We start from the raw sequence: 26,300 nt of genomic DNA, 5'->3' as shown, positions 1-26,300 counted from the left end.
GTATATACAATATACCAGGTAACAAAGCCAAATACAGTAACAATACTAATGAGTACATTTCTAGTTAAACATTACTACCCTCTCCCATGCTTTTCTCCTATTTTCCCTACCCCTGCCTCCCCTACCCCCAAGTTGTGAAGTTCATTCCAAATATGGTGTCTAAAAGTGATTTCTTAGCAGGGAAAATACATGGATACTACGTGGTATCTTAGTATATGTGTATGAGTAATGTTTTTTATTATCTGTAGAGAAATGCTGGACTTAATAAAAATGCAGTTTGGGTCTTAGTTTTATTTAGTTTTATAGAAGACATTTGTTGAGGTGCATTTTTTATGAACATCAAAAATTTGAAACTTTCAGATTCAACATACAACTTAAAGAACATGGTGATGAATAATACATCCAAAGCATTTAAACTCTTATGTGAAATCTGATAAGGTGTTTTACATAACTTCAATAAATTGATTAAGTCTTGTGGAGAGAAAAACAGTTCCAGGTGACAAACTTACGCAAGGATTTAGTCAAACATATTTTTTTTCTTTTAGCAAGAATATGATGGTTTTGTAATCAGCTGGGAGCCAATGAAATACAAGCAGAATCTAGTTAATAATCTACAATTATTGGTTAAGGAAGTATATTAGTGCAAATTTCCCTGTATCCATCCTGCTTTTCTCTCCTGTCATTCCCACAAGCCTTTGGCATAATGAAGTGGGTAACTTTTGCTTCCCTCCTTCTTCTCTTCAGCTCTGCCTATTCCAGGGGTGTGTTTCGCCGAGATGCACGTAAGACATCAGCTTTTTTTTTTTTAACTTTTATTTTCTTGATGAAAGAGACCATTAGTAAATGATGCATCTTCTAAGAGTTTAGTATTATTTGTAGAGTGTGGTGCTTTGTATTTGTGAACCCTGATGTGCTTATGTGATTATAAATGATGAGAATTGCTTGGTGACTATAAATTTCTTCGGCATATGGAGGAATGGCTTGAACTGCACAAAATAGTGTTGAAGATAGATTCTGTCTGTATCTCAATGGCCTATTTAAAAAGCCTGTGGTGTTAATATAAATGGAACTAGCATTTATGCTTCATTTTATTTTTGTGCCTTTTCTTTAACGGTTCATTGATATTATAAGATCATTAGATCTCAATCATGTTTCAGGATAAAGCTATAATATTTCTTATTTAAAAATAGTTTCCTTTGGTGGGTAACATTCATTTTGGTGCAGAAGACATAGTTTACTATCATTTTAAGATTTTTCTATAGGAATCAGAGCTCAATATTCCAATGACAATGAATAACCTGAGTTAAATAGAAAGGTATAGAGAAAGTAGCATTGTAACTCCTTGCTGTCTTCAGTGTTTAAACACATTGTGTTTCCTTCTCCTCCAGACAAGAGTGAGATTGCTCATCGATTCACTGATCTGGGAGAAGAGCATTTCAAAGCCCTGTAAGTTCAAATACTGAAGAATGAAACATAGGGTGTCTTCTGGCATTGGTTATTAAAGTGCTGATAGAGACCCATGTTCAAGGACTAGCCTGGAGAGCAGCCCAGTCTAGTCTTGAATTCAGGGACTGGGCACTGCCCCTGAGCCTCTTTGTGCTCAAGGCTAGTAATGCTCTCTCACGTGAGCCAGTGTCACTTCTGCCTTTTTCTGAGATAAGAGTCTCATGGGTTTTACTGCCTGAGCTAGCTTCTAACTGTGATCCTCAGATCACAGCCTCCTGAGCAGCTAGGGTTGTAGGCATGAGCCACTAGCACCCTGTTTACATGTACACATTCAAATGTGGCAGAAACACTTCATTCTTAGGAAAGCTCACATGCCTGGTCAGGACTTTTAGATAATTATAAGAAAGACACAGAAAACATAGTACGTACACACATATATTTGCTCTCTAGACTAAGTAAGCTGTTTTATATCAAATTTTCATTATGCTATCAACTTTTCTGTTTCTTATTTCAGGGCTTTGGTTGCCTTTTCTCAGTTTCTCCAGAAGTGCCCCTATGAACATCACATAGAGTTAGTCAAAGAAGTAACCGATTTTGCAAAAACGTGTGCTGAGGATGAGTCGGCTCCAAATTGTGACAAATCAATCGTAAGTCCATCTGGATTTTGAGGATCATCTCTTCTATTTATTCTGAATATTTCACAAGAACTTTCTTATTACTTAAAATTTTTATTCAGTGTTTAAATTCATAATCAATGTTCCAAAGTTTTTTTTTCTTAGCAACTAAGCTATTGTTTCTTCTGGGACAGATTCATGGTAGCTGTGTCTACAATTTCCAAAATATCTTTTTGAGACCACAACCACAGCAGTCATAGATTTTCTTTTTTTTTAAATGGTAATTGGCTTCTTGTATCAAACTTTTCAAGAATGTAAAATTTCACTTTTTTCTTAGAGCTTAATTTGTTTATATGCATTGTTTAACTTTGTTTTATTGATGTTAGAACCTTAGACATTAGATCTAGGTTTCTCAATATTTATATGTTCAACAAGCTATTGCTGAAGACAGGTACAAAATTACAAAGCAGCTTTTCAGATTTTATTCATCTTACCTAATTGGAATCTTATGTAAATTGAGTAGAACTTTCTCATTCTTGTTTTTCTTGCCCAGAGAACCTTCATGAAAATTAATCAATCACCTATTAATTACTTGGTCAATTATAAGAGCCTACTTCATCCTTCTACCCAACCTACATTTTTCAATTTAAATCATTTTTATTATCTTTAGTTGTGCAAAGGAACTGCCATTTAATGAAGCTGTTTATTATTATTAATAATAATATTTTGCCAGTCTTGGGTTTGAGCTCAGGGCCTGAGCTCTGTCCTTGGGCTTTCTCAAGGCTAGAGCTCTACCACTTGAGTCACAGCACCACTTCCAGCTTTTTCTATGTATGTAGTACTGAGAAATTGAACTCGGGTCTCTGTGCATTCTGGGCAAGCAGTCTACCACTAGGCTAAACTCCTGGCCCCGAAGCTGTTTATTATTACTCAAATTTTTGATTCTGTGAATTGTATTACTTCTGATCCCTGAACCAAATAGAAGCATGTGGTATTGCTTTCTGTGACTGGATTATTGTTCTAATATAATATTCTTAAATTGTATTGGTGCCAATTGTTTTGTCTTCTTTTTATGGCTAATATTCCCTTATATGTGTAGGCAAGTCTAAATCCATTTTCTTTATGCATTCATATGTCAATGGATATTTAGGTTGTTTATACATTGACCGTGTATTGAATAATGAGGGAGTCCTGAAATAACTGAAGTGAGAGTGTGATTTTATTTTTAAAATGCACTGATCTGGCTGGGCGAGTGGCTCATGCCTGTACTTCTAGCTACTCTGGAAGCTGAGATTTGAGGATCATGGTTCAAATCCAGCCCTGCCACTAAAGAACATGAGACTCTTATTTCCAATTAACCACTAGAAAATGGTAAGTGGGGCTGTGGCTCAAGGGGTTTTGAGCTGAATAGCTCAGGGACAGTGCCCAGGCCCAGAGTTCAAGCTCCATGACCCACAAAAAAAAGTACTGATCTGCATCAACGTTGATATCTGCATGAAAATATCAGGGTAGCATTTTATTGCTCTTTGTAAACCTATTAATATTTCTACAAACAGTACAAAAGTAGGGTACTCAGTCATTATGAAACATGGACATTTTTGATATCTTGAAATAGGTCAAAAGTAGAAGCCTATGTATTCCTCACTACTCAAATGACATGCAGACAAGACCATATTTCATTTGTCACTAAAGCATTGCCTCTTATCTGCTATAATCTCTCTCACTGAGGACTCAGTATATTAATTCCACACAAAACTACAGTTCTATGTGTGAAAATTTTTAAGATACATTCTTGAAAAATTAATAAATTCTATCAAAAGCAATATATGATTTTTGCAGTATATGAACTTATAAAGCCTTTCATAAGAAAAGATAATAACCAAGGAAAGAATTTAATTAAACTTATTTTGAATTAAATGTTTCTGAGTAAAAAAAAGAAACCATGTTTTAATGCGGTAAAATATACAGTAGGAGGTATTATTCCTCAAATAGTATGCTGTAAAATTTGGGTCTCTCAAAAAGTAGCAAGTCAAATGAGAAATTGGATACTCTACTCCCCAATGTGAATTCTCTTGGTACTTTAAACACCTTGATTTTTTTTTTTTTTTTTGCCATTTTGACCGCTCTTCTAAATCTTCAGTATCATAGGGGCGACAGGGTAAAGAAAAACTCCATAGAGTCTTTAACTGCTGTCTGTGCTTCTATTTTATTGATTTTATTGATTATTGATTGTCATGAAAATTATAGAGTATCCAGGGAAACTAAGTGGAGCATGACAATCCCTTTATGTTTTTTCTTGGTAGGTTTTTAAGGTTTTTAGTCCATCACATTTTTTTAATTTATGAGTTTATTTTAATTGATACATAAAACATACTGCCATATTTTTATGGGATAGCATGAAAAGTTTTAATACATGCATACTTATATATGTATAAACATACAATGTATATGATTTCCTTTTTATAGTTAGTTTTCTTACTGTCCTACTGCTCATGAGCTATAAAGAAAACAAGGTGATTCTCATTAATTCATTAATTTCAAGACTTCTCTCTCCTATGTAGGCCACTCTTTTTGGAGATAAGGTATGTGGCCTTCCATCTCTTGGTGATCACTATGCTGAACTGGCCAAGTGCTGTGCTAAACAAGAACCGGAGAGGCACGAATGCTTCTTGGAACACAAAGATGATACCCCTGAGCTGCCTCCCTTCGTGAGACCAGAGCCTGAGGCCATGTGTACCTCCTTTCAGGAAAATGAGAGCGCCTTTTTGGGGCAGTAAGTAACTGAATGTCTACATTTCAAAATTATGAATGAAATAAAGAAGAATTCTACAGGCCCTTCCTTTTGATAGGAATCATCATACCTAAAAGCTTTTGAAACATTAGGCGTTGGAAGTTATGTTTTTAGATTGATTTTTTTCATATATTTTTATTGTAATTAATGGAAGGGTTACATTATATTCACCAGATAGAAGGTGCATTACTTCACATATATTGATACCCTTTCTCATGTCTTGGTCCCCATTTCTCTCCCTCCACCCCCGCCCCTCATCTTGTTTTCCTTCTTTCCCTATCCGACTTCAAATAATGCATATATGCAATATTTTAGATTGATTTTTTTTTTGCCAGTCTTGGGGTTGGGCTCAGGGCCTGAGCACTGTCCTTGGACTTTCTCAAGACTAGCACTCTACTACTTGAGCCTCAGCACCATTTCCGGCTTTTTTCTATGTATGTGGTACCGAGGCTTCGAACCCGGGTATTCATGCATGCTAGGCAAGCATTCTACCAGTAGGCCAAACTCCTGGCCTCTAGATTGATTTTTTTTTGTTTTCTTACATTTTACTTTTTCTAGATTGATTTTTTAAAGTAAAATTTGATCCCCTAAAATTCTACACAACACATGATCAAGTATTTTTTTTTTTAAATCTAGAAACAGGATAAGTAAGACCTGTTCCACAAGTATAAAAGTGCATGTTTTTACCATTTTTTTTTTGCCAGTCCTGGCTTGAGCTCAGGGCCTGAGCACTGTTCCTGGGCTTTCTCAAGGCCAGAATTCTACCACTTGAGACCCAGCATCACTTCCAGCTTTTTCTCTGTATGTGGTAATGGAGGGATTGAAACCAGTTCTTCGTGCATCTAGGCAAGCACTCTACCACTAGGCCAAACTCTGGGTCCAAGAGCGGCATGGTTCGGAATAATTTCATTGTAGCCAGCCACATTAGGTCATTTACACATCAGAATATTTATGTATTTACATATACTGCAGTAAAGTATGTGCTCACACACACATAGAAATTTAGTTTCCATTATAACTTAGAATGACAAATTGAATTTGATAAATTACAAGCCCTTGTTATTTGAACATTTAGGTCGAGAATATTGACTCTAATTGTCCCTATAATATTGTGTTGCTACACGTCCATGATTGCCTGTTTTCTTTTTCACAAAATCCAGTTATTTGCATGCAGTGGCCACACGACATCCTTACTTCTATGCCCCAGAGCTCCTTTACTATGCTGAGAAGTACAAAGAAGTCCTGACAGAATGCTGCCAAGCTGCTGACAAAGCTGCCTGCCTGATGCCAAAGGTACTCTCTAAGAGAATGAAGAGCCAGCTCACAGTGCAGTCTTGGATTTTGGACCATTTTATTCTAGATTGAGGAATCCTAGCTCTCTGATAGAAGGTTCCTGCGTGGTCAAATGAGCCTTTCTCTGTGTGGGTGTATGTGTGTGTGTGTGTGTGTGTGTGTGTGTGTGTGTGTGTGTGTGTGTGTGTGTGTGTGTGTGTGGTGAGACCAGAACTTAAACTCACTCTCTGGTGCTTGCCTTACCTTCAAACTTAAGTATTGGTTATTTCTTTCCCTTCTCCCACACTTAATGTCTCAAAGATTTATCATTTTCTCTGCAGTCTAGTATGCTCCTGGAGAGCAGAAGGAATCCTCCTGCACGTATTCAAATGTCCTACCACTCTTGATGCTGGCTGGTGATGCACCAACAATAAGCCACAGTTTTTATCTCCTCAGGAGACTTTTTGAGGGGGGTGGAGGGTGGAGGTGGGAAGGGTGTTTAGAATGGAGAATTTGCTGCAGCTAAAAGCCAGAGGTCATTTTGCAGCTAAAAGCCAGAGGTCATTTAATCTTTCCATAAATGATCATGTTCTTCATTCGCTTTCCGGAGGGAACTTGTTGCAAAAAAAAAAAAAAAAAAGTCTTGTTTCTTTCTTTCTTTTTTTTTTTTTTTTTTTTTTTTTTTGCTCAATGCTAGTGCTTTACTATGAGCTACCGTGCCTCTTTCTGTCTTCCAATGGATAATTGGAGATTAAGCCTGCCCAGATTGGCTTTGAACCTCTATCCTCAGATCTCAGCTTCCTGGGTAGCTAGGATTACAGGCCTGAGCCACCAGCTCCTGACCCAGATTCATGATAGAGGTGGGACTGAAGTGAATTGGTGCCAAAGCTATGATGTCCACACAGTCTACTTCCTGGGACATTAGCGTCTTCTCCCAGCATGGCTTCTCACCCTCCCTACTCTATGTCTCCATGTTTGTTTGTTTGTTTATTGTTACAAAGGGCTGTGATCAGAGTGATTCTCTACCCCCCAACCCCCCACACAGAATAATTTCTTGACAAAGGGAGTCCTTGGGAATTTAGGTGTCAATTCTCTCTTCAACATTGGCTTTGGCAGATGTCATTTGAGTGTTTGGAGGTCTGTTTGGTGCAAATTTTCCTTTTCTAAAATTTTTCAAATGGATTTCATTTTGTAGTTAGATGCATTGAAAGAGAAAGCACTGGCTTCATCCGCCCAGCAGAGATTCAAGTGTGCTAGTATAAAGAAATTTGGAGACAGAGCTCTCAAAGCATGGTAAGTGTACACACACACATGCATGCACACATATATGTATATATAAAATATATGGGTATATATCAAGTATATACGTATTTATAGAAAGAAAAATGTAGTTTAGAAATGTATTTAAAGAAAATATAATCTTTTTAATGATACATTGTTCAGTTGGCAAAATTATATTTCTCCTTTACATAGTATTTACAATTTATTATTTTTGTCTGAAATAGAGTTGAGAGAAGAAATAATTTGACTATATTTTTGTATTTTTCTTCTTCCAAATTGGCAAAGAAACTCTAAGTCATTGGCTTTTTTGTCCTAAAAAGATAGGTATTTATTTGATTGCTGATGGTTTGTGCCTGTAATTATAGCTACTCGGGAGTCTCAGATCTGAGGAGAGTAGTTTGAAGCAAGCCAGGCAGATAAAAGCTTGAAACTCTGATCTTGAATTAACCATTCAAAAACTGACAGTAGAGTGGTGGCTCAAGTGGTAGATCATCAACTCTGAGTTAATAAAGCTAAGGGAAGCTCAGAGTCAAGCCCTACTACCAGTACAAGAAAGAAAGAAGGGAAAAAAGAAAAGAAAGGAAGAGGACAGCTATTTCAATGAGGTTAATTTGTAGACATTAGGGATCTTATTTTAGTGGCTATTATGATTATTTCAGTCAGGCTCTTTTATTTTATTTTTCTACTCAGTCTGAAAGCATCTGTTTCTTTTTGTTATGATCATTAAATTAATCCATTTATTAAATATTTACTTTGAATGCTTTCATAGTTCACACTTTGCTGTTAGCCTCAAACCTTTGTGGGGGCCATAATTAAATATTACTTAACTGATTCTGAGAATATCCTTCAATACTTGGGGCAAGAAAATTACTGCCTGTCCCTCTGATTCCTTGCCTAATAGTCAATAATGAGTTAACATTGTAGGGGATAAATTGAAGATGATAGATCTTCCATGCTCTTTAGCAGTTATTAATTGCATTGTTATTCGTCACCAATCCTCCTATCCAAATAAAACCAAACAATGCACAGAACAAACTTAGCTGAAACAGCTGGTAGTTGCACAGGCTATGATTTGTTCTGGGAAAGAAATCATCTTCATCTGCTTTAGATACCCTGAAGTGATTTTGGAAAGGAGCATCTTAGTATGTTATACCTTGTCATAGGGCAAAGAGCCTGGAAGAACAACCAAGAAATTGCTGAAACAAGTTTTTGTTTTAAAAGTATGCTTCATACAAACTTAATAAAAACTTCCCTATTCTGTAAAACTTGTAGAATTTGAGTTTTCAAAGATCTTTGGAAGTCAGTGTTATTTAATGAAAAGATAACTGTGTGTGTGATACTTTTCAGATTTCCTAATTTCATCCTTAGCATAGTTCTTTGATTAATATATTGTGTTAAAACTACAAGGCTGAAGCTCAAAGAGGCCGACTAACTTGGCTACAGTCACATTGCTAAGAAGTGAAAGCTGATCTAGCTTCAAATTTGATACATCTTAGAACTTTGCTGATGTTTGATTTTTAATTTTGTGAATCACTGGTTTTCAATCCACCATGCACTCTATTACAATATATAATTCTGACTAATGAATAAAAAAGATAACTGACTAATTCCAGTCTAGCATTAAAATAAGCAATACATTAAAAGACTTTCAATATCTTAAGTGCATCTTGAATTTTCTTGCTTGCACATTATTTTCCTAGTGCTTTCACATTATAAGATACTAATATTTTGTTGGGGCAATTTTTTTTTAGGACAGTAGCTCGTCTGAGCCAAAAATTTCCTAAAGCTGACTTTGCAGAAATTTCCAAGCTTGGTACGGATATAACTAAAGTCACCAAGGAGTGTTGTCATGGCGACCTGTTTGAATGTGCAGATGATAGGGTAAAAGGCCGTTGATTTTTTTTTTGGGGGGGGGGAGATGTTTGCAGAGATAAGTAGTAGAATAGATGTTATATGTTGCCTTGTGTCTTTTCTAAGGGTCTTTTCTCTTGCATTTGCTCTGTCTTCAAGCTTTTATCTTTGTGGTGGCATTTTTAATCTGCAACCTAATTCCTAAGTAACCTAAAAGAATGTTCATTGTTACATAGCTCATCTCAGTGTGACTAATAGAGGGTCCAAGCTTAACCTGAAGGAAGAGCGCTGTGGAGGTAGATTTCTAGGCTACTTTGAGGAGATAGAGGGAGTTGGGAAAGAGCAGTATGTGAGAGAAATGATGTAACACTCAGTGTTAATTATACTAATATTTAGCACACACCCTCCTTTTCTCTCAACTTGTAGTTTGTTTCTTCTTCAAACATTGAAAAATGTGAGCAAATCAGAATCCCGTCTATCATGACAATGCCTAGAAAATCTAAGAGAGATATGTGATATGGGTAGAGTGGTGATCTTGACTCATTTTTCAAATATCTGTTACACTTTACCTAGTTGCTTGGTTTCAAAATTGCAGTGAATACTTGGAGCACCAGCCCAGATTTTTAATGCAAGACATCTTCGAAGCACTCCACAAATAGGCATATAAAATTCATTGAAACAAAATGAACAAAAATTTTAAATAAATAATAACTTGGGCTTGACTAGTCTTTGTGGTACTAGTCTTTCCCACTAGGTATATAATTGACAGCTGAAGTATAATGCAGGACTTTTGCTTTAAGGATATTTTTCAGATAGAATGTCCTGATTTTGCCTGGCTCACCCTCTTTAGTATCTGGAATTTCAGACATACTCCATTATTTCATGCTTCTTTGTTGAAACGGGGTCTCACTTTTTGCCTATTATAGGTTCCAATTTTGATTATCTAACCTGTTTGTGAGTGTCACCATTGTGTGTTTGCGTGTGCGCGTGAGAGAGAGGGGGGAGGGGAGAGAGAGGAGGGGAGAGAGTATTAGTGGGAATATTTAAGTCAATTGTCTGCATTTTAGGCTTAGGAACAGTGACACAGATTATGTTTATAAAAGGCACATCATTTGAGTATGGCCGTAAGACACTAAGAAACTGTTCTGCATACTCAGAAAATGCCGGGGGGGGGGAATATAACAATGTCAGCTTATAATGAACATTACTCATCTTGCTGACAGGCAGACCTAGTGAAATACATGTGTGAAAATCAGGACTTAATCTCCAGTAAACTGAAGGAGTGCTGTGACCTTCCTCTGTTGAAAAAAGCCCAGTGCATTGTTGAGGTGGGAGAAGATGACATGCCTGACAACCTAGGCCCCTTGGAGGCTGATTTCGTTCAGGATAAAGAGGTCTGCAAGAATTATGCTGAGGCAAAAGATATTTTTCTGGGCACGTAAGTAGAAAAGGAGTCCTCCGTGTATAGGTTTAATATAGCTGCGTGATTCAAGAAAATAGATGGGCTTTCTTTATGAAATTAACAAAATGTTGTGCAGCCCAGAACGCCTCTTCAACTTCCTTTGTCCACTCCTTAATGTTTTCAAGAGAAAAAGTAATTAGTTCAAAATTTTGTGATGAAATAGTACATACAAATCTCCAAGCAGAAGACCAATGTTCTTTGTGCCTGAGAGATATTCCTGTAAACATTGCTATCAATATTTTGCCTGTATATGAATTACATGTATATACAGCTCATTCCTTCCATCACTTCTAAGTGTATCGCTGAGACATCTAAAGATTATATATGTAAACAGATGGTGCTTATCTATCTCCTATTTGTATCTATGTACCTGTAACTGCCCATTATGACAGAAAGTATACATGAATGGCTAAGTATGAACTCTGGCCCTGGCTGGTACACATTTGGTTGCAAGAATAGAGTTCCACTAGTATGGCGAGGGCAGTATGAAAGTAAATAACAGATAAGCATATTCCTCATTAAGCATGTTATATTTCTGTTGTTGAATGATTTTGTCCTATACACTTTGTGTCCTGTTACTACATTGCATTACATTCACCATATAATGATATACTTCCTGTGCTGTAATTATGTGTCCCACAGGAGAATAAAAGGAACATCTATATATATATATATATAAAATACATGCATATACATGTGGATATCCATATAACACATTTATATAACTTTTAGAGTTCTTTCTTTTTTCAAATTTTTATTTATTTTTATTTATTTATTTATTTTTTGCCAGTCCTGGGCTTGTGCTCAGAGCCTGAGCACTGTCCTTGGATTTTTCTCAAGGCTAGAACTCTACCACTTGAGCCTCAGCACCACTTCTGGCTTTTTCTAAGTATGTGGTACCAAGGAATCGAATCTGGGTCTTCGTGCATGCTATGCAAGCCCTCTACCACTAGGCCAAACTCCTGGCCTAGAGTTCTTTTTATATGGAGTCAAATGAAACCATGAGGAAAAATAAGTTAGCATTTGTCAAGCATGCAATATGTGTCAGACAATGGATTTGTTTCACATAGATTATGTCATATATGTCTCACAACCCATTTAATGAGATCAAAAGGAGAAAGGTAAACTGAACCTTCGTGTAAAGGAGCCTTAAATCTGTATCCCAAGTCTTTTCCACAGTCTCTGTAAGAAGGATTAGGCAAATCTAGACTTTTGGAGTATTACTGACCTTGGAAGATGACCTACGCTTATGATTAACTGATGTAATGTGTTCCACTAAATCTCCATTAGGTTTTTGTATGAGTGTTCAAGGAGGCACCCCGACTATGCTGTCATTATGCTGATGAGACTCACCCAGAAATACCAAGCCACACTGGAGAAGTGCTGTGCTGAGGCCGACCCGCCTGCATGCTATAGCACAGCGGTAGGTCCTTTGCAAGGAAGAAAAACTGTGACTGACAATTTCAATCATGAGAGAAACAACAACAACAACAAGACTATGACATGACCTAGCATGCAAGTTGGATATTTGGTACTCGTAAACATTATAGGGAAATTTATCCTAAATAGAATGCAGAATGTGAAGAGGCAGAGTTGGGATGGCTGGGGGAGAATGATGGGGTGACATCGATCAAGATGCATTATACTTACAAACTGATTTGTTGAATGGTAGTTCCTTTGTTCTACTACTAGAAATAATATCTAAAGCAAGACAGTGTCAACACATGAAATTAACAAGGTGAATGTAACGTGACAGATATGGTAATGAGAATCTACTCATGTGTCTATGGGCAGAAAGGATGTAAGGATAAAATATGACCTCTCTGGTCCTCAGGGATTACTATAAATGGAATTTTTTTCATGTTCTAGTTTGATGAACTTAAGCCTCTTGTGGAAGAGCCTCAAAATTTAGTGAAACAAGCTTGTCAGCAGTTTGAGCAGCTTGGAGAGTATAAATTCCAAAATGAGTAAGTGCTCTTAATTCTTTTTGCTCTTGTTTTTTTATTGTTTAAAGCAATACAAAACAACCTACGACTGTGTGCCTCATAATAATGAAAATATATCATATTTTTCTAATCCTTGTATGCCAATAAATATGAAGAGGGGAGAAAAGTAATTGCTATGCAATTTAGAATACCTGTCTGGTTTAAAAATACGATCTCTTGGGCCGGGAGTTTGGCCTAGTGGTAGAGTGCTTGCCTAGCATAGCACGAAGACCCAGGTTCGATTCCTCGGTACCACATACATAGCAAAAAAAGCCGGAAGTGGTGCTGAGACTCAAGTGATAGAGTGCTAGCCTTGAGAAAGTCCAAGGACAGTGCTTAAGCCCTGAGCCCAAGCCCAGGACTGGCAAAAAAAAAAAAATGTGATCTCTTTCGATCGAGAATTATTGGACTAAGAAGTTTAGTAAAATTAGAGAATATATCACAAAAAAATAAACCGCAGGACTATTTTCTAGTGTAGGAAGAAACTCAAGATGTGATATAAAAACTCAATGTATAACATAATAAAATAGATATAGGTCCATATATGAATGTTATGTTTACAATGATTCATTTGGGAAAAATTTTGATGTTTAGGAGATGTAGCTACACTTGAATGGTTAGAGTCTTGTTTTCTTATATAGATAGTTCCTCCACAGAAGAAACAGAAGGTCCTGTGAAAGGAATGTCTCAATTCAATACGCCCTTGTGTATAGAAAGTGAGATGTGAAAGGAGACACATTTTTCACTGTGAAGTTCACAGAAACTCTTGTAACTATATACATTAGGAAAAATGAGAATGAACAAGAAGTTGTTTTCCTTGAGTAGATTACATACATTGACTCTTTGTGACATTCTTTGTGCGTGATCATTACTGTCCTGATAATGTGTCAGGTGAATTGCATTCTTTATTTTTTTTACATTTGAATATTTGTACCGTCTCTATGGAGTGAGATATACTTTCTCTCTATTGTCACTCACGTATTTCAAGTTTCTTGGGGGGTACTACAACAGGATTTATGGAAAGAAAGGCAATATTAAATATATTAACTCCATTGAACTATGATAAGATACCTCACTTTCCTAAGATTTATAAAAGAGATCTAAGATAATCATTTTGGCATATAAAGTCAAAATAATGTTTAATGAATTGCTTAGTTTAAGACTTTCTTGCAATTAGTCCAGTATCCTGGAGATGAATATAATTTGATGAATAAAAAATAGGAGCATTTTAGCTGATACTGCAAAATGTTCTCTTCGTAATATACTATATTAACTCATGACGGTGTTTTGCTTATATAAAACTCCATGGACTACTTTTTTTTTTGCCAGTCCTGGGGCTTGAATTCAGGGCCTAGGCAATATCCCTGGGCTTCTTTTTTCAAGGCTAGCACTCTACCACTTGAGCCATAGCGTCACTTGCAGCTTTTTCTGTTTATGTGGTACTTAACTCAGGGCTTCATGCATGGTAGGCATGCACTCTACCACTAAGCCACATTCTTTTTTTTTTTTTGCCAGTCCTGGGCTTGAGCTCAGGGCCTGAGCACTGTCCTTGGACTTTCTCAAGGCTAGAGCTCTACCACTTGAGCCTCAGCACCACTTCCAGCTTTTTTCTATGTATGTGGTACCGAGGAATCGAACCCGGGTCTTCATGCATGCTAGGCAAGCACTTTAACCACTAGGCCAAACTCCCGGCCTAAGCCACATTCTTAACCCTGGACTATTTCTTTCTCCTTCCTTCCTTCCTTCCTTCCTTCCTTCCTTCCTTCCTTCCTTCCTTCCTTCCTTCTCTCTCCCTCTCTCCCTCCCTCCTTCACTCCCTCCTTACCCCCCTCCCCCCCTCTCTGTTTCTCTCTGCAGGCTTGTAATTCGTTACACTAAGAAAACGCCTCAGGTGGCAACTCCAACTATTGTGGATGCGGCAAGAACCCTAGGAAAAGTGGGCACCAAGTGTTGTGCTCTTGCTGAAACCAAGAGACTGCCTTGTTTCGAAGACTATGTGAGTCTTTAGTTGATAAGTTCGATAAGAATGATCTTTTCATCTCAAGATATTGGCAAATCTAATTGGAGAAGGTAGTTCAACTGTGTTTTATTTTGTTTGGTGTGTGTGTGTGTGTGTGTGTGTGTGTCTTAGTGGCAGCCAGGCTTTGTTCACCTATATTATTGTGAATTCCAAAATTGGGACTAAAAGTATAAAAGTCAATTATTTGTTTTGAAAAAATTATAAGTTGTTATTGGCATTTTCTAAATCTTGGCAGTTTTGGAATATTTTCTTCAGGTATATGTTTTATTATGTCAGTGTAAGACTATTTCTTCATCTGCCACCAAACATCTTAAGATATACAACCTCAAATGATATTTTAATGAGTTATATATCAGATGAGTTATTTTTAACAGCTAAATATACTCACTTAACAAGAAATACAGCATTCAAAAATCTTTCCTAATTAGGTCTGAATATAAACAAGTTGCTTCCTCAATCAATTTTGGATGTAAAGTTGAGTGTTTATATATGACACTATGTTTGGGAAATGAGTATGACATATTTTCAATTTTGCTTTCTTTGATATTTCTGGGCTATTTTTCCTGCCCTTTAGCTGTCCCTGGCGGTGAACCGGTTCTGTGTGATGCATGAGCAGAATCCAGTGAGTGAGAAAGTCACAGAATGCTGCACCAAGTCTTTGGTGAACAGGCGGCCCTGCTTCAGTGCTCTGCCGGTGGATGAAGACTACGTCCCTAAAGAGTTCAATGCTGAAACGTTCACCTTCCATGCTGATTTTTGTGCACTTCCAGCGACAGAGCAAAAGCTTAAGAAACAAATGTGAGGAGTATTTCATTATTACATGTGTTACTAGATTTGATCAATGACAGTTGAAAAGAAGAACTAATTCTAACATAGCTATTATATTTTTGGGGGGAAAGTATTGCCATTATTAAGGTGCTAAAATTCTTAACAATATAATACAACATACATATACATATAACAAAATAACATATTTTAAAATTCAAATATCTCTTTCTTATATCTAGAACAATATATTATTATATGTTTTATTATATATATAATATAAGCTTGCCTGCAAATTATTCAGTGATATTTTGGATAAAATCCACTTTAGCATAACATCTCAGGCTATCCTTTAGAAAACGCTATACAACTTACTAGTGATTGTTGTAGATATTAGTAAAAACATGGGATGATTGCATGGATTTTCTCATTTGATCCCATTACCAAGTCTAGTACAGTAAATTGTATTGTAACCATATAATACAGATAAGAATAGGAGGTAACAGAATGTCTGAGCCTCATCTAGAGTAGCCTGGCTCCAGGACTTATAATCTTCACTGATAGCACCGCTGTCCTTACCCTCTCCACTTTCTTTATTTGGAGTAAACATTTTTCTGCTCTTTCTTCCTTTTTGTATCCAAATACAGGACAATTGCTGAGCTGGTGAAACATAAGCCCATGGCAACAGAGGAGCAACTGGCCACTGTGATAGGGAAAGTCTCAGCTTTTCTGGAGAAGTGCTGCAAGGCTGATGACAAAGAGGCCTGCTTCGCTGAAGACGTACGGGAGTTGTTCTTCTTCATAGAATGAACTTTCATTTCTGGGCTTAGGGCTTAGGCATTTGTATTTGTATTGAAAGTCACGAGGAACAGAGAGCTGAGTCTTACTCAATGACTTCAAGTGCTCTTGGTTTTTAATCTCCTCCTGTGCTGTAGCACAATATCAAACATATACAATGCCTTATCTGTTCCAAGTTTGGAATAGTTATAATAAAGAAATATTTGTAAGTCCTGAAACAAAGCACTAATTTATTTCAGTATATTTATAAACAGTGCTGGTTTGTGATTTGATTGATTTTATTGCTTACTGAGGGACATTTAATTTTAAATATCTCAATACTTCAGTAATGTCTTTTGAGAATAGTTCTTTATTTTGGTAACAATGGTAATTAGTCAGATTATATATAATATTTATATATGAAGATATATATTTAGTTGGGCGCGGGTGGCTCACACCTGTAAACCCAGCTACTCAGGTGGCTGAGATATGAGGATCCTGGTTCAAAGCCAGTCAGGACATAAAAGACTGTGAGACTCTTATCTGCAATTAACCATAAGAAAACCAGAAGTAGCACTGGGGCTCAAGGGGTAAGGAGGTAGCCTTGAGTTTAAGAGCCCAGGCCCAGAGATCAAGCTCCATGACTGACAAACAAAACAAAATAAAATATTATTTTTATATATTTATTTATATATTATATATCATTTTAAATATAATTTTATATAAACACATATATAAACATATGCTAACATATTTATATATAAATAAATATACATATATATCTTGACATGTATTTATGTGTAGTTCATATAATATCATTTTGTGACCATCAATGAGGCTAAAATTGCTTTTTAAAAATTCTAATAGTAATGCTAATATTTTCCCAATATCTGTCCTTTCTTGCATTAGGGGCCAAAGGCTGTTGATGAAAGTAAAGCTGTCTTTGCTTAAAACATCAAAATCACATCTCAGGTAAATATACATTAACTTTACCATCTCAGATAAATATGCATTAACTTGAAAAATCTACTTACTATCAGTATGATTAAAATATCAAAGTTGATATTTATTGGGAAGCCTAGAGAGAAGCATCAGCCATTGTCCTCAGTTTTATAGGTGTATATATAACGATGTACACAAGCATGCACATAAATTTACATGAATAACGAATTGGAATCCCTTATTATTCTTGTCTTGTAGATGAGACAAGTCATAGATAAGGTGGCAGTTAGGTTAGCAAGCACACTAAAGAAAAGGGAAGTTAAAGTCACAATTCAACTCCTTGCTTAAGAGTTACCTGGAGTCCTATTCTGACTCGTATTATCATTATTCAAGCCAGTGGTAGTCCAGTGGAGACAGTCTAGGTATTAGGCCGACTCATTTAAAGAGCATTTTAAAAATTTTAAAAAATTGTTGAACAATGATGGTTTCATATGATTCAACTTCATAGTTCAACATTTTACTGGCAGATCTGATGAATCTGTCTTATGTGACCTTCCAGTTTGTATTGAATACTCATTTCTTACTAAATTAACATTGTGTTAACATGCCAAGCTTTAATAATTTTTTTTCTTCTAATGGCAGTAAGTTCTACTTTAAAGCAAATGCTTAAATAGGACTATGTTTGACCTATTTTCTTTGTAATAATTTGTACAAGATTTTGAAAAACAGAATGGCAAGTTGTTGAAAAACAAGTTGTTTGGCCATAGGATAATAGCTGTTAACACATGGTTTCCAAGGAAACCAACTGCGCATCTCACCATCTTTAGACATATTAAAACGCAATTTCCTTCAGTCTTAAGTGGGAAGACGTTCTTCCTAGAGTGCCTACATTGACAAGAAACATTTTGTTTCCAATAACTTAGGCAAGCAGCAGGTAGTTAGAGAAGAGCTCTGAGACTTGAGGAGACTTGAGGAGACTTAGAAGCTTGAGGAGTCAGAAAGGTTCCTGTGCTGAAACGAAAACGAACACAGTTGTTTCTGTGTCTTTAGCCTAGTCTGGCAGGAGTGCTGAGCTAAGTCTAGGACAGGCCTAATTTGTTTTCCCTGGTTTCAGTTGGAGAAAAATACGGTGATTCAACATTTGTTCTAACAAATGTGGAAATACAAACAGCACTTAACATACCTCCTTTTGTTTTTCAGTCTACCCTGAAGAAAGAAGAAAGAGAGAGAGAAACTAAGACTCAGAGCTTATCACCTGCTCTTGTTTCTGTTGGTGTAAAATCACCATTATCCAAGAACAAACACATCCCTGAACATATATTTGACTTCTTTTCTCTGTACTTCAAAAATAAAAATAAAAAACCAAACATATCATTGTTCCGGACTGTTATTTTCCAAAGGTATGATATCATCCTGAAAATTGGGTGGGTTCTGTGAGAATTTCCTTTTTTCCCCCTCTTATTCTACCTCTTATATCTTTCTAGAGGATTTCTAGTTCCTTGTGAGCTAATGAATAGAGATACATACTAATATTCTGCTGAGATATGGATAGTCATCATTCAAAGTAACATTCTAGCATCACAATAATTTCCAATGAAGGAATAAAAACAGTGGCAATGGTATGGCATATAAACCATAGCTTCAATTATTAGTGGGTAAAAGGGACTCTGGGTCTCTGTAAGGCCCTTTGAGGGACAAAAGAGAAAGTGATGACATTCAGTTAGAAAAACAAACAACCTAGCAGATATTTAGGACAATGCAGAGCAAGGTAACATGAAGGGTAAAAATTGGGGGAAGTACTATTGTAAGAGAGCTTAGGCCATCTGGGGAAATGTACACAGTTGGAGTGACTAAGGCATACTGAATTGTTGAAATACAAGGAGTGGTTAGTGAAGGTTCCTTATATGAATGCCAGGCCTCTTCTTCCAGTTCCCAGACATAATTACTAGCATCATTGTTTTGTCTGTCAATTACAGTTGCAATAGAGCTTTGTCTATTGATTTACATAGTTAGTCATTTCTACGCATATTAATTTACATTCTTTGAATTTTTTTGCCAGTCCAAGAGCTTAAACTCAGGGCCTTGAGCAGTGTTCTTGGGCTTTCTCAAGGCTAGTGCTAAACCATTTGAGCCATAGTACCACTTCTGGCTTTTTCTATGTATGTGGTACCAAGGAGTAGAACCTGGGTCTTTGTGCATGCTGGGCAAGCACTCTACCACTAGGCCAAGCTTGCAGCCCTTACTTTGAATTTTTTATAGGCTTGATTTTATACTCTCCATACTGGTTCACCTTTTGTTTTGAGTAGTAATGTTTTGCAGTCTACTTTTCAGTAGGATATTTACAAAAGGTTCTGATACTGGTGGATGCAAAAGACTCAGGCCTTTAACCCTATTACTTCAGGAGGCTGAGATGTCTTCAGCCTAAGCTGAGAAGTCTGTAAGACTCCATCTTCAGTCCAGCAGCAAAAAATCCAGGATGGAGGATGTGACTCAAATACCAGACATGAGCAAGAAAGCTGAGCAAGAAAGCTGAGTTCAAGCTCTGAAATCCAAAATCCTGTGCTACCATTCTCACTTTAGATCAGGGGTACAGGACATGGTATGAACATAACTTATCACTGTGATACTAAATCGATCACATGATTGGAGTAGAATCTCCAGACCTCCCTAATGTTATTACTTTTCACATTCCTTAGTCTTTTTTGTTAATATAGAAATGAGTCATTAAATCTAACTTACATTGAAAAGAAGGGATAAAATTCATTTATTTGTTTTTGGGAGAGTAAGGGGTGGAACAGAAATGGAGGGACAAAGGGTAAACAAACGCAGCAGTGCTACTCACTAGACACTACATAGAAAATGAACTATACGACTTGTGGGTGGGGATGGAAGGGAAAAACTGAGAGAGAGAGAAAGAGAAGAGGTGACATTGTCCAAAAAGAAATGGCTAATTGCCTGATTTATGTAACTGTAACCCCTCTGTATATCACCTTTAGGCTGACCATTAAAAAAAGAAAAGAGAGGATTAGTAGGAGTAAGCCTTATACTGTGGCCTATAATTTATTTATTGCTATATTATATATTTTGTTGCTCAAATTATTCCAGTGTTGAATGTTGGGATTTTAGATTGGCTCCTGTATCCTTTTGAATAGGTATTACTTGTTGGCAGTGCTAGATGCCATTGGCTTACCTTATATTTTCCCTTCCTAAGTCCTTAGCACATCCATTTCTTCAAGCAAGCCTAGTTTCTTAGAAAATATTACAAAGGTTTGAGCACTGATGGTATTCATAGCTAATGAAGTTTCAATACTCCTAGACATTTTCAGGGTAAAAGTTAGGAAATGTATACACATACGCATACATGAATCTGTATATAGCTGTAGGCATATATTATTTATAGTCATATATAAATTTATAGATGCATACACATATATATGAGCCATACATATGCAGACATATTGATACTTTGTTCTGTATCTGTTACAATATGCCAATTACCTAGGAAATAACTTTAAAAACATTGCATACAAGAGAAAGATCATTTTTAATATTTATTCTTTATCTCCACTCAGGTTACTTCGATATTTTTTAATTTCAAATTTCTTTATCATTTACTTTACCGATTTCTAGACCCTAGGGAATCGTTCCTTAAAAAGTTGGCTTTGAGCCATATAACGAATGATTGTTGTCCTTAATGTACTATGTTATCTCTCATCTCCTTTGCTGTCCCTTGGGTATCTCATATTGTTACAGTACCTCACTTTGTTATCTGATATATTGAATTTATTTGTATTTGGTTATTTGAAATTTGATAGGGAAGGGGGGAAAACCAAGACGGGGGGGCGGTGGGGGGCAGAGTAAAAGGTACCAAGACATGTGAAAGGGTATCAATGTATGTGAATTAATGCACCTTCTATATGGCAAATATCATGTAACCCTTTTATTAATTACAATAAAATATATATAAAAAGTTGGCTTTGAAATCTCAAGTGAACAATATTAAGAAACAGTATCACCCTGTTTTTAGGACCCATGCTCAGATTTCATAGCCAGCTAACACACAGAAAGGCAAATACTGTTAATGCACACACATTTTTGTAGAATTGATTTCCAATTGGCCCCTTGCTGATTCCGAGCTGTAACTCTGCTTGACCCATATTGATACTGTATTTATCTTATTGACATTGAGATGCTTTTCTCCTTTTCTGTGTGGCTCACAGACTGGTTGCTTAATCTGTTGTGACCCTTGTTAGTGTGATCCTGATCTAGAGAGGTTAAAAGAGTTCCACCCCTCTAAACATCAAACAAAAAATCTCCTTGATGAAATAAAGCATTAATTTTTTCTTTCATTTGAGAAAATTATATGGATAACACATGTGAAATATGGAATTTCTTTTTTCCAGATTATAATCTCGATGAGCACAGATTTAACAAGGAGAGAGAGAGAGAGAGAGAGAGAGAGAGAGAGAGAGAGAGAGAGAGAGAGAGAGAGAGAGAAGAGAAGAGAAGAGAAGAGAAGAGAAGAGAAGAGAAGAGAAGAGAAGAGAAGAGAAGAGAGGAGAGTGGAGAGAGAGTGTGTGTTCTGTCTAAAGCCACTTAAAAATGAGGAATGTGAAAGAAGAGAGAAAGACATTTAGAAAGGAAACCACTAGCACAACGATGTTCATTGCAGCACTATTTACCATAGCTAAGATATGGAACCAACCCAGATGTCCCTCAGTTGATGACTGGATCAAGAAGTTGTACTTATACACAATGGAATTCTATGCTGCTGTCAGAAAGAACGACATCGCCCCATTTGTAAGGAAATGGAAAGCCTTGGAAAAAAATCATATTAAGCGAAGTAAGCCAGACCCAAAGGAACATAGGCTCAGTAGTTTCCTTCATTTGTAATAATTAGTACACATCTAGGACTCTCCAAGAAGAGGATTACAATAGCACAAAACCTAGGTACATAAGGTCATATAGGATGAGACTAAATGAAAGGACCTCCAGGATATGGAAACAAGAGCTTTATCTTGAGTGATTGTTGTTCTTAATGTACTATGTTATTTCTCTTCTCCTTTGTTGTCCTTTGGCTAATCTTATATTGTTACTGTATCTGACTTGGTTACCTGGTATATTGTATATACGTTTATTTGTTTATTTGAAATAGGAAAGGGAAGGGGAAAAACAAGACGACTGGGTGGGAGTGGGGGAAGGGAAATGGGGACAAAAACATGAGAAGGGATATAAATGTGCGAGAAGTAATGCACCCACTATCTGGTGAATGTAACTTTAACCCCTCTATACATTGTCTCGATAATAAAAAATAAAATGAAAACAAAAGAAAGGAAACCAGAAGAAAGGGAATTGTTCAGGGCTCGACATGAAGGTCTGGCAGTGTTAGCAGAAGCTATAATGGTCCATCCATGTGTGAATTCTAATTCCCCAATGCAAACTTATGTGTCTGGTTCTTGGGAAAGTGATTGGGGTTCAGGTTCCTAAGAAAGCATGTAAAGAAGAAGTAAAAGTTTAACATCCTTGAGGACTGAGGAATTATTTGATATAGCTCTTAAAGGTAGAGTACAGCTTTGACAAGCATTGATGGGAAATCAGACACAATCAATACAATCAGATATACTTTCAAAGAAATCAACCACCCGATTCCAGCAAAACCCAGTTGTCCAGGTCATATTGCCTCTGAATAGTTTAAGGGATTTATGAAAACGCAAACAGCATCAGAAGTGAAGCAATGGAAATGTATTTAGGACTTAGGATGTGTGCATTAGTATTCTGGACTTAGGACTCAGCCTTGAGCAATGACACACATGGATTTAGGATTGTTTGCAGTTAACATCCTAACTCCGGTTCAGAGATTCCTTTATCTCCTCTTGTAACCTTTGGTGTTTTTCATTTTTTCTTTTTTTTTTTTTTTCCCAGTCCTGGGCCTTGAATCTAGGGCCTGAGCACTGTCCTTGGGATTTCTCAAGGCTAGACCTCTAGCACTTGAGCCACTGCATCACGTCCAGTTTTTTCTATGAATGTGGTGCGGAGGAATCGAACCCCTGTCTTCGTGCACGCTAAGCAAGCATGCTATCATTGGGACAAACTCCCGGACCACATTTAGTGTTTTTCAAGGTTCCTGTTTTCACCAGTCTTTTATATGCTTCCACGGCTTCAATCTTGTACAAGCTGAGAATTATAAAACCTCTACCAGAGACAAGAAGCAGTATACAAATGCCCATGAAATGCTAAAGGATACTTCAACGAGTGCAAACCTAAGATGCTGGGCTTAGAATATTTTGGGGAGTGAGAAAGGAGTCTGGTTTACACTGAGTCAGTAGGCACAAACCAGCACTGTTTGGAAAAACTTGTTATACTTAAATTCAGTGTACTGTAAGTTAGACATGCACTTGGTTCACTAATGATTTTTGTTGTTGTGAGGCTTGAACACAGGGTTTGGGTGCTGTCCCTGAGCCTCTGTGCTCAAGGCTAGCTCTCTACCACTTGAGCCACAGTGCCACTTGCAGCTTTTGCAAGGTAAATGGAGATAAGAGTCTCATGGGGAGCCTGGGGTTTGGCCTAGTTGTTGAGTGCTTGCCGAGCATGCACAAAGACCAGGGTTCGATTCCTTGGTACCAAATACACAGAAAAATGCCGTAAGTGGTGCTGAGGCTCAAGTGGTAGAGATCTATCTTTGAGAAAGTCCAAAGACAGTGCTCAGGCCCTGAGCTCAAGCCCAGGACTGGCAAAACAAAGCAAGAAAAAAAAAAGAAGAGTCTCATGGGGCTTTTTCTGTGTGGGCTGGCTTTGAACCACAATCCTCAGATCTCAGCCTCCTGAGTAGCTAGAATTACAGGTGTGAGCCACAAGCACCCGGCTACTAATGCCTTTTGATTTAATTTTATTCTTACTACTGAATTTCATCCATATCTTTCATTTCCCATGAATATTAGTATTGTCAAGACTGTTGACCAGATCACCTGATTTTAACAGCTTTCTAATTGGTCTCCTTGTCACATACTTGCTTTCTTTAATGGCAAGAGATGGTTTCAAACTGCAAATATACTTGTGATTGGCTTTCTTTTGGTGTCCACCATTGTCCTAGGATGAAGTATCATCTTGATTTAAAAGGTTCTTGAAATGTGACCCCTGACAACCAAATAATTAATTCTCTCTGCAGAGCAACTTCCGTCATTCTTAAGTTTTATGACACATTGACACTCATTTCTTCCCATTTCTAAAGTATGGCCTTCTCCCCATACCCATGGGCCTCGCTCTGACTTCCACAAAACACAGTGACATCTTCCTCTTTCTTTATTTAGCCTACATCTATGTTATCTATTCTCTCTTGAAGTGTTACTTCCTCCAAAAAGCCTGACAGGACCAGAAGCTGTTCTTTTCAGTCTACTGAATTTGGGTCCATTGTATTGATAGCTCTGCCCTGAGCCATTGACAGCAAATAATTTAATACTCTACCGTTAAGTATCATTGTTTTCTACATTATGAACACAAAACCCAGACTAAACCTTCTGCATCAGGTTATTTGGCTAAATGAGTGAAGCCAAAATGAAGACGTTTTCTGATTCTTGCAAAATGCGGTTTGCTATGTCATATTGCTTCCAAGCAGTTCCATGGATTAATGAAAAGGCAAACATACTCAAAGAAATGGGTAAGTGTATGACGAGAACTCTGTATTTAGGATTAACTATTGAGCAAGGACACATAGGGATTTAGTATTGTTTACCGTCGGTATGAAATCACTCAGCCCAAGTGATGAAGCAAGTGACAAGACAAAATTCCAACTAGTCCCCAACTCTCATGTTTAACTTAGGCACTGCTCTACTTCTCTGGTCACATGGTATGGAACAGGGAAGGGCGGATAGAGAAAGAGGCTAAAGATGACGTAAATCCAGTGCCTTATCAAAGACTAGATCTAAGGAGGGTCTGGGCTGACAGGAAGGTTGCTCTTTCTGTTTTTGTGTTATCTAATCCCAATGGATTAGTGATAGATACAACATAGCTGTGTTGAGGTGTACATGTTATGTATATTTATTTGTACGTTAATGACATTTAAATAATTATAAGTTACTAAAAGCTTTCTGTTTGCCAGGCCTTATTAGAGATGGTTTCTTTGAATTTTTTGAGGGGCAGCGGGAGGGGAGATGCTGTTCCTAGGGCTGCGTGCTGTCCCTTAATTTATTTCCTTCCTTCCTTCCTTCCTTCCTTCCTTCCTTCTTCCTTCCTCCCTTCCTTCTTACCTTCCTTCCTTCTCCTTTTCCCTTTCTTTCTTTCTTTCTTTCCTTCCTTCCTTCCTTCCTTCCTTCCTTCCTTCCTTCCTTCCTTCCTTCCTTCCTTCCTTCCTTCCTTCCTTCCTGCTTGCTTCTTTCTTTCTTTCTTTCTTTCTTTCTTTCTTTCTTTCTTTCTTTCTTTCTTTCTTTCTTTCTTTCTTTCTTTCTTTCTTTCTTTCTTTCGCTAGTCCTGGTGCTTGAACTCAGGGCCTGGGTACTGACTTTGAGCTTTCTCAAGGCTAATGTTCTGCCACTTGAGCCACAGTACCACATCTGGCTTTTGCTGTGTATATGGTACTGAGGAATCAAACCCAGGACTTTGTACATGCTAGGCAATCACTCTACCATTAGGCAACACTCTCAGCTCCTATCCAGCTTTTTTGTTGTTGTTGTCTTTGTTTCCCCTCTTCTAAAAGCTAGTGATCTACCATTGAGCCACAATTCCACTTCTGTCTTTTTTGCTAGTTAATTGAAGATAGGAATCTCATGAACTTTCCTTCCATGGCTGGCTTCGAACTGTGCTTGTGATCTTAGCCTCCCAAGTAGCTACTGTTATAGGCATGAGCCTGTCTTCCTTTGAATTTTTTTTTTGATGCACAATGAAATTGGATTATCCAGCCTTGAACATTATGCATTGGCTTTCAGGGTAAAATGAAACAGGATTTTAAAGTTACAACCTTGTCAAGCTTTGGGATATTATTCTTGTGCTTACCCAAATTGCATATAGTTTGCTTCATCAAAGAGTACGTTTTGTATGTGTGTGCCAGTCCTGGGCTTGAGCTCTTGACCTGAGCACTGTCCTTGGGTTTTCTCAAGGTTAG

At 37.2% G+C, this 26,300-nt stretch overlaps 2 protein-coding genes across 2 annotated transcripts in view; both read left to right on the top strand.

The window, feature by feature from the left end:
* The window catches only part of LOC150055618 (albumin-like), a 230,077-nt gene that overhangs the window by 33,283 nt on the left and 170,494 nt on the right, over window positions 1-26,300 (top strand). The window lies entirely within an intron of this gene.
* On the top strand, window positions 680-18,577 carry LOC150055621 (albumin-like). Its single transcript, XM_090343443.1, has 15 exons — window positions 680-782; window positions 1,389-1,446; window positions 1,961-2,093; window positions 4,622-4,833; window positions 6,012-6,144; window positions 7,319-7,416; window positions 9,156-9,285; window positions 10,479-10,693; window positions 12,008-12,140; window positions 12,587-12,684; window positions 14,560-14,698; window positions 15,297-15,520; window positions 16,135-16,267; window positions 17,174-17,236; window positions 18,407-18,577. The coding sequence occupies exons 1-14, from the start codon at window positions 704-706 to the stop codon at window positions 17,213-17,215; spliced, it is 1,827 nt and encodes a 608-aa protein (XP_090199569.1). The 5' UTR covers window positions 680-703; the 3' UTR covers window positions 17,216-17,236; window positions 18,407-18,577.

Source organism: Megascapheus bottae, chromosome 13 (genome assembly GCF_031878675.1).
Source record: "Megascapheus bottae isolate mThoBot1 chromosome 13, mThoBot2.hap1, whole genome shotgun sequence".
NCBI lineage: Eukaryota > Metazoa > Chordata > Mammalia > Rodentia > Geomyidae > Megascapheus > Megascapheus bottae.
Note: the sequence above shows the minus strand (reverse complement) of the source record. Positions and strands in the feature narration are given on the sequence as shown.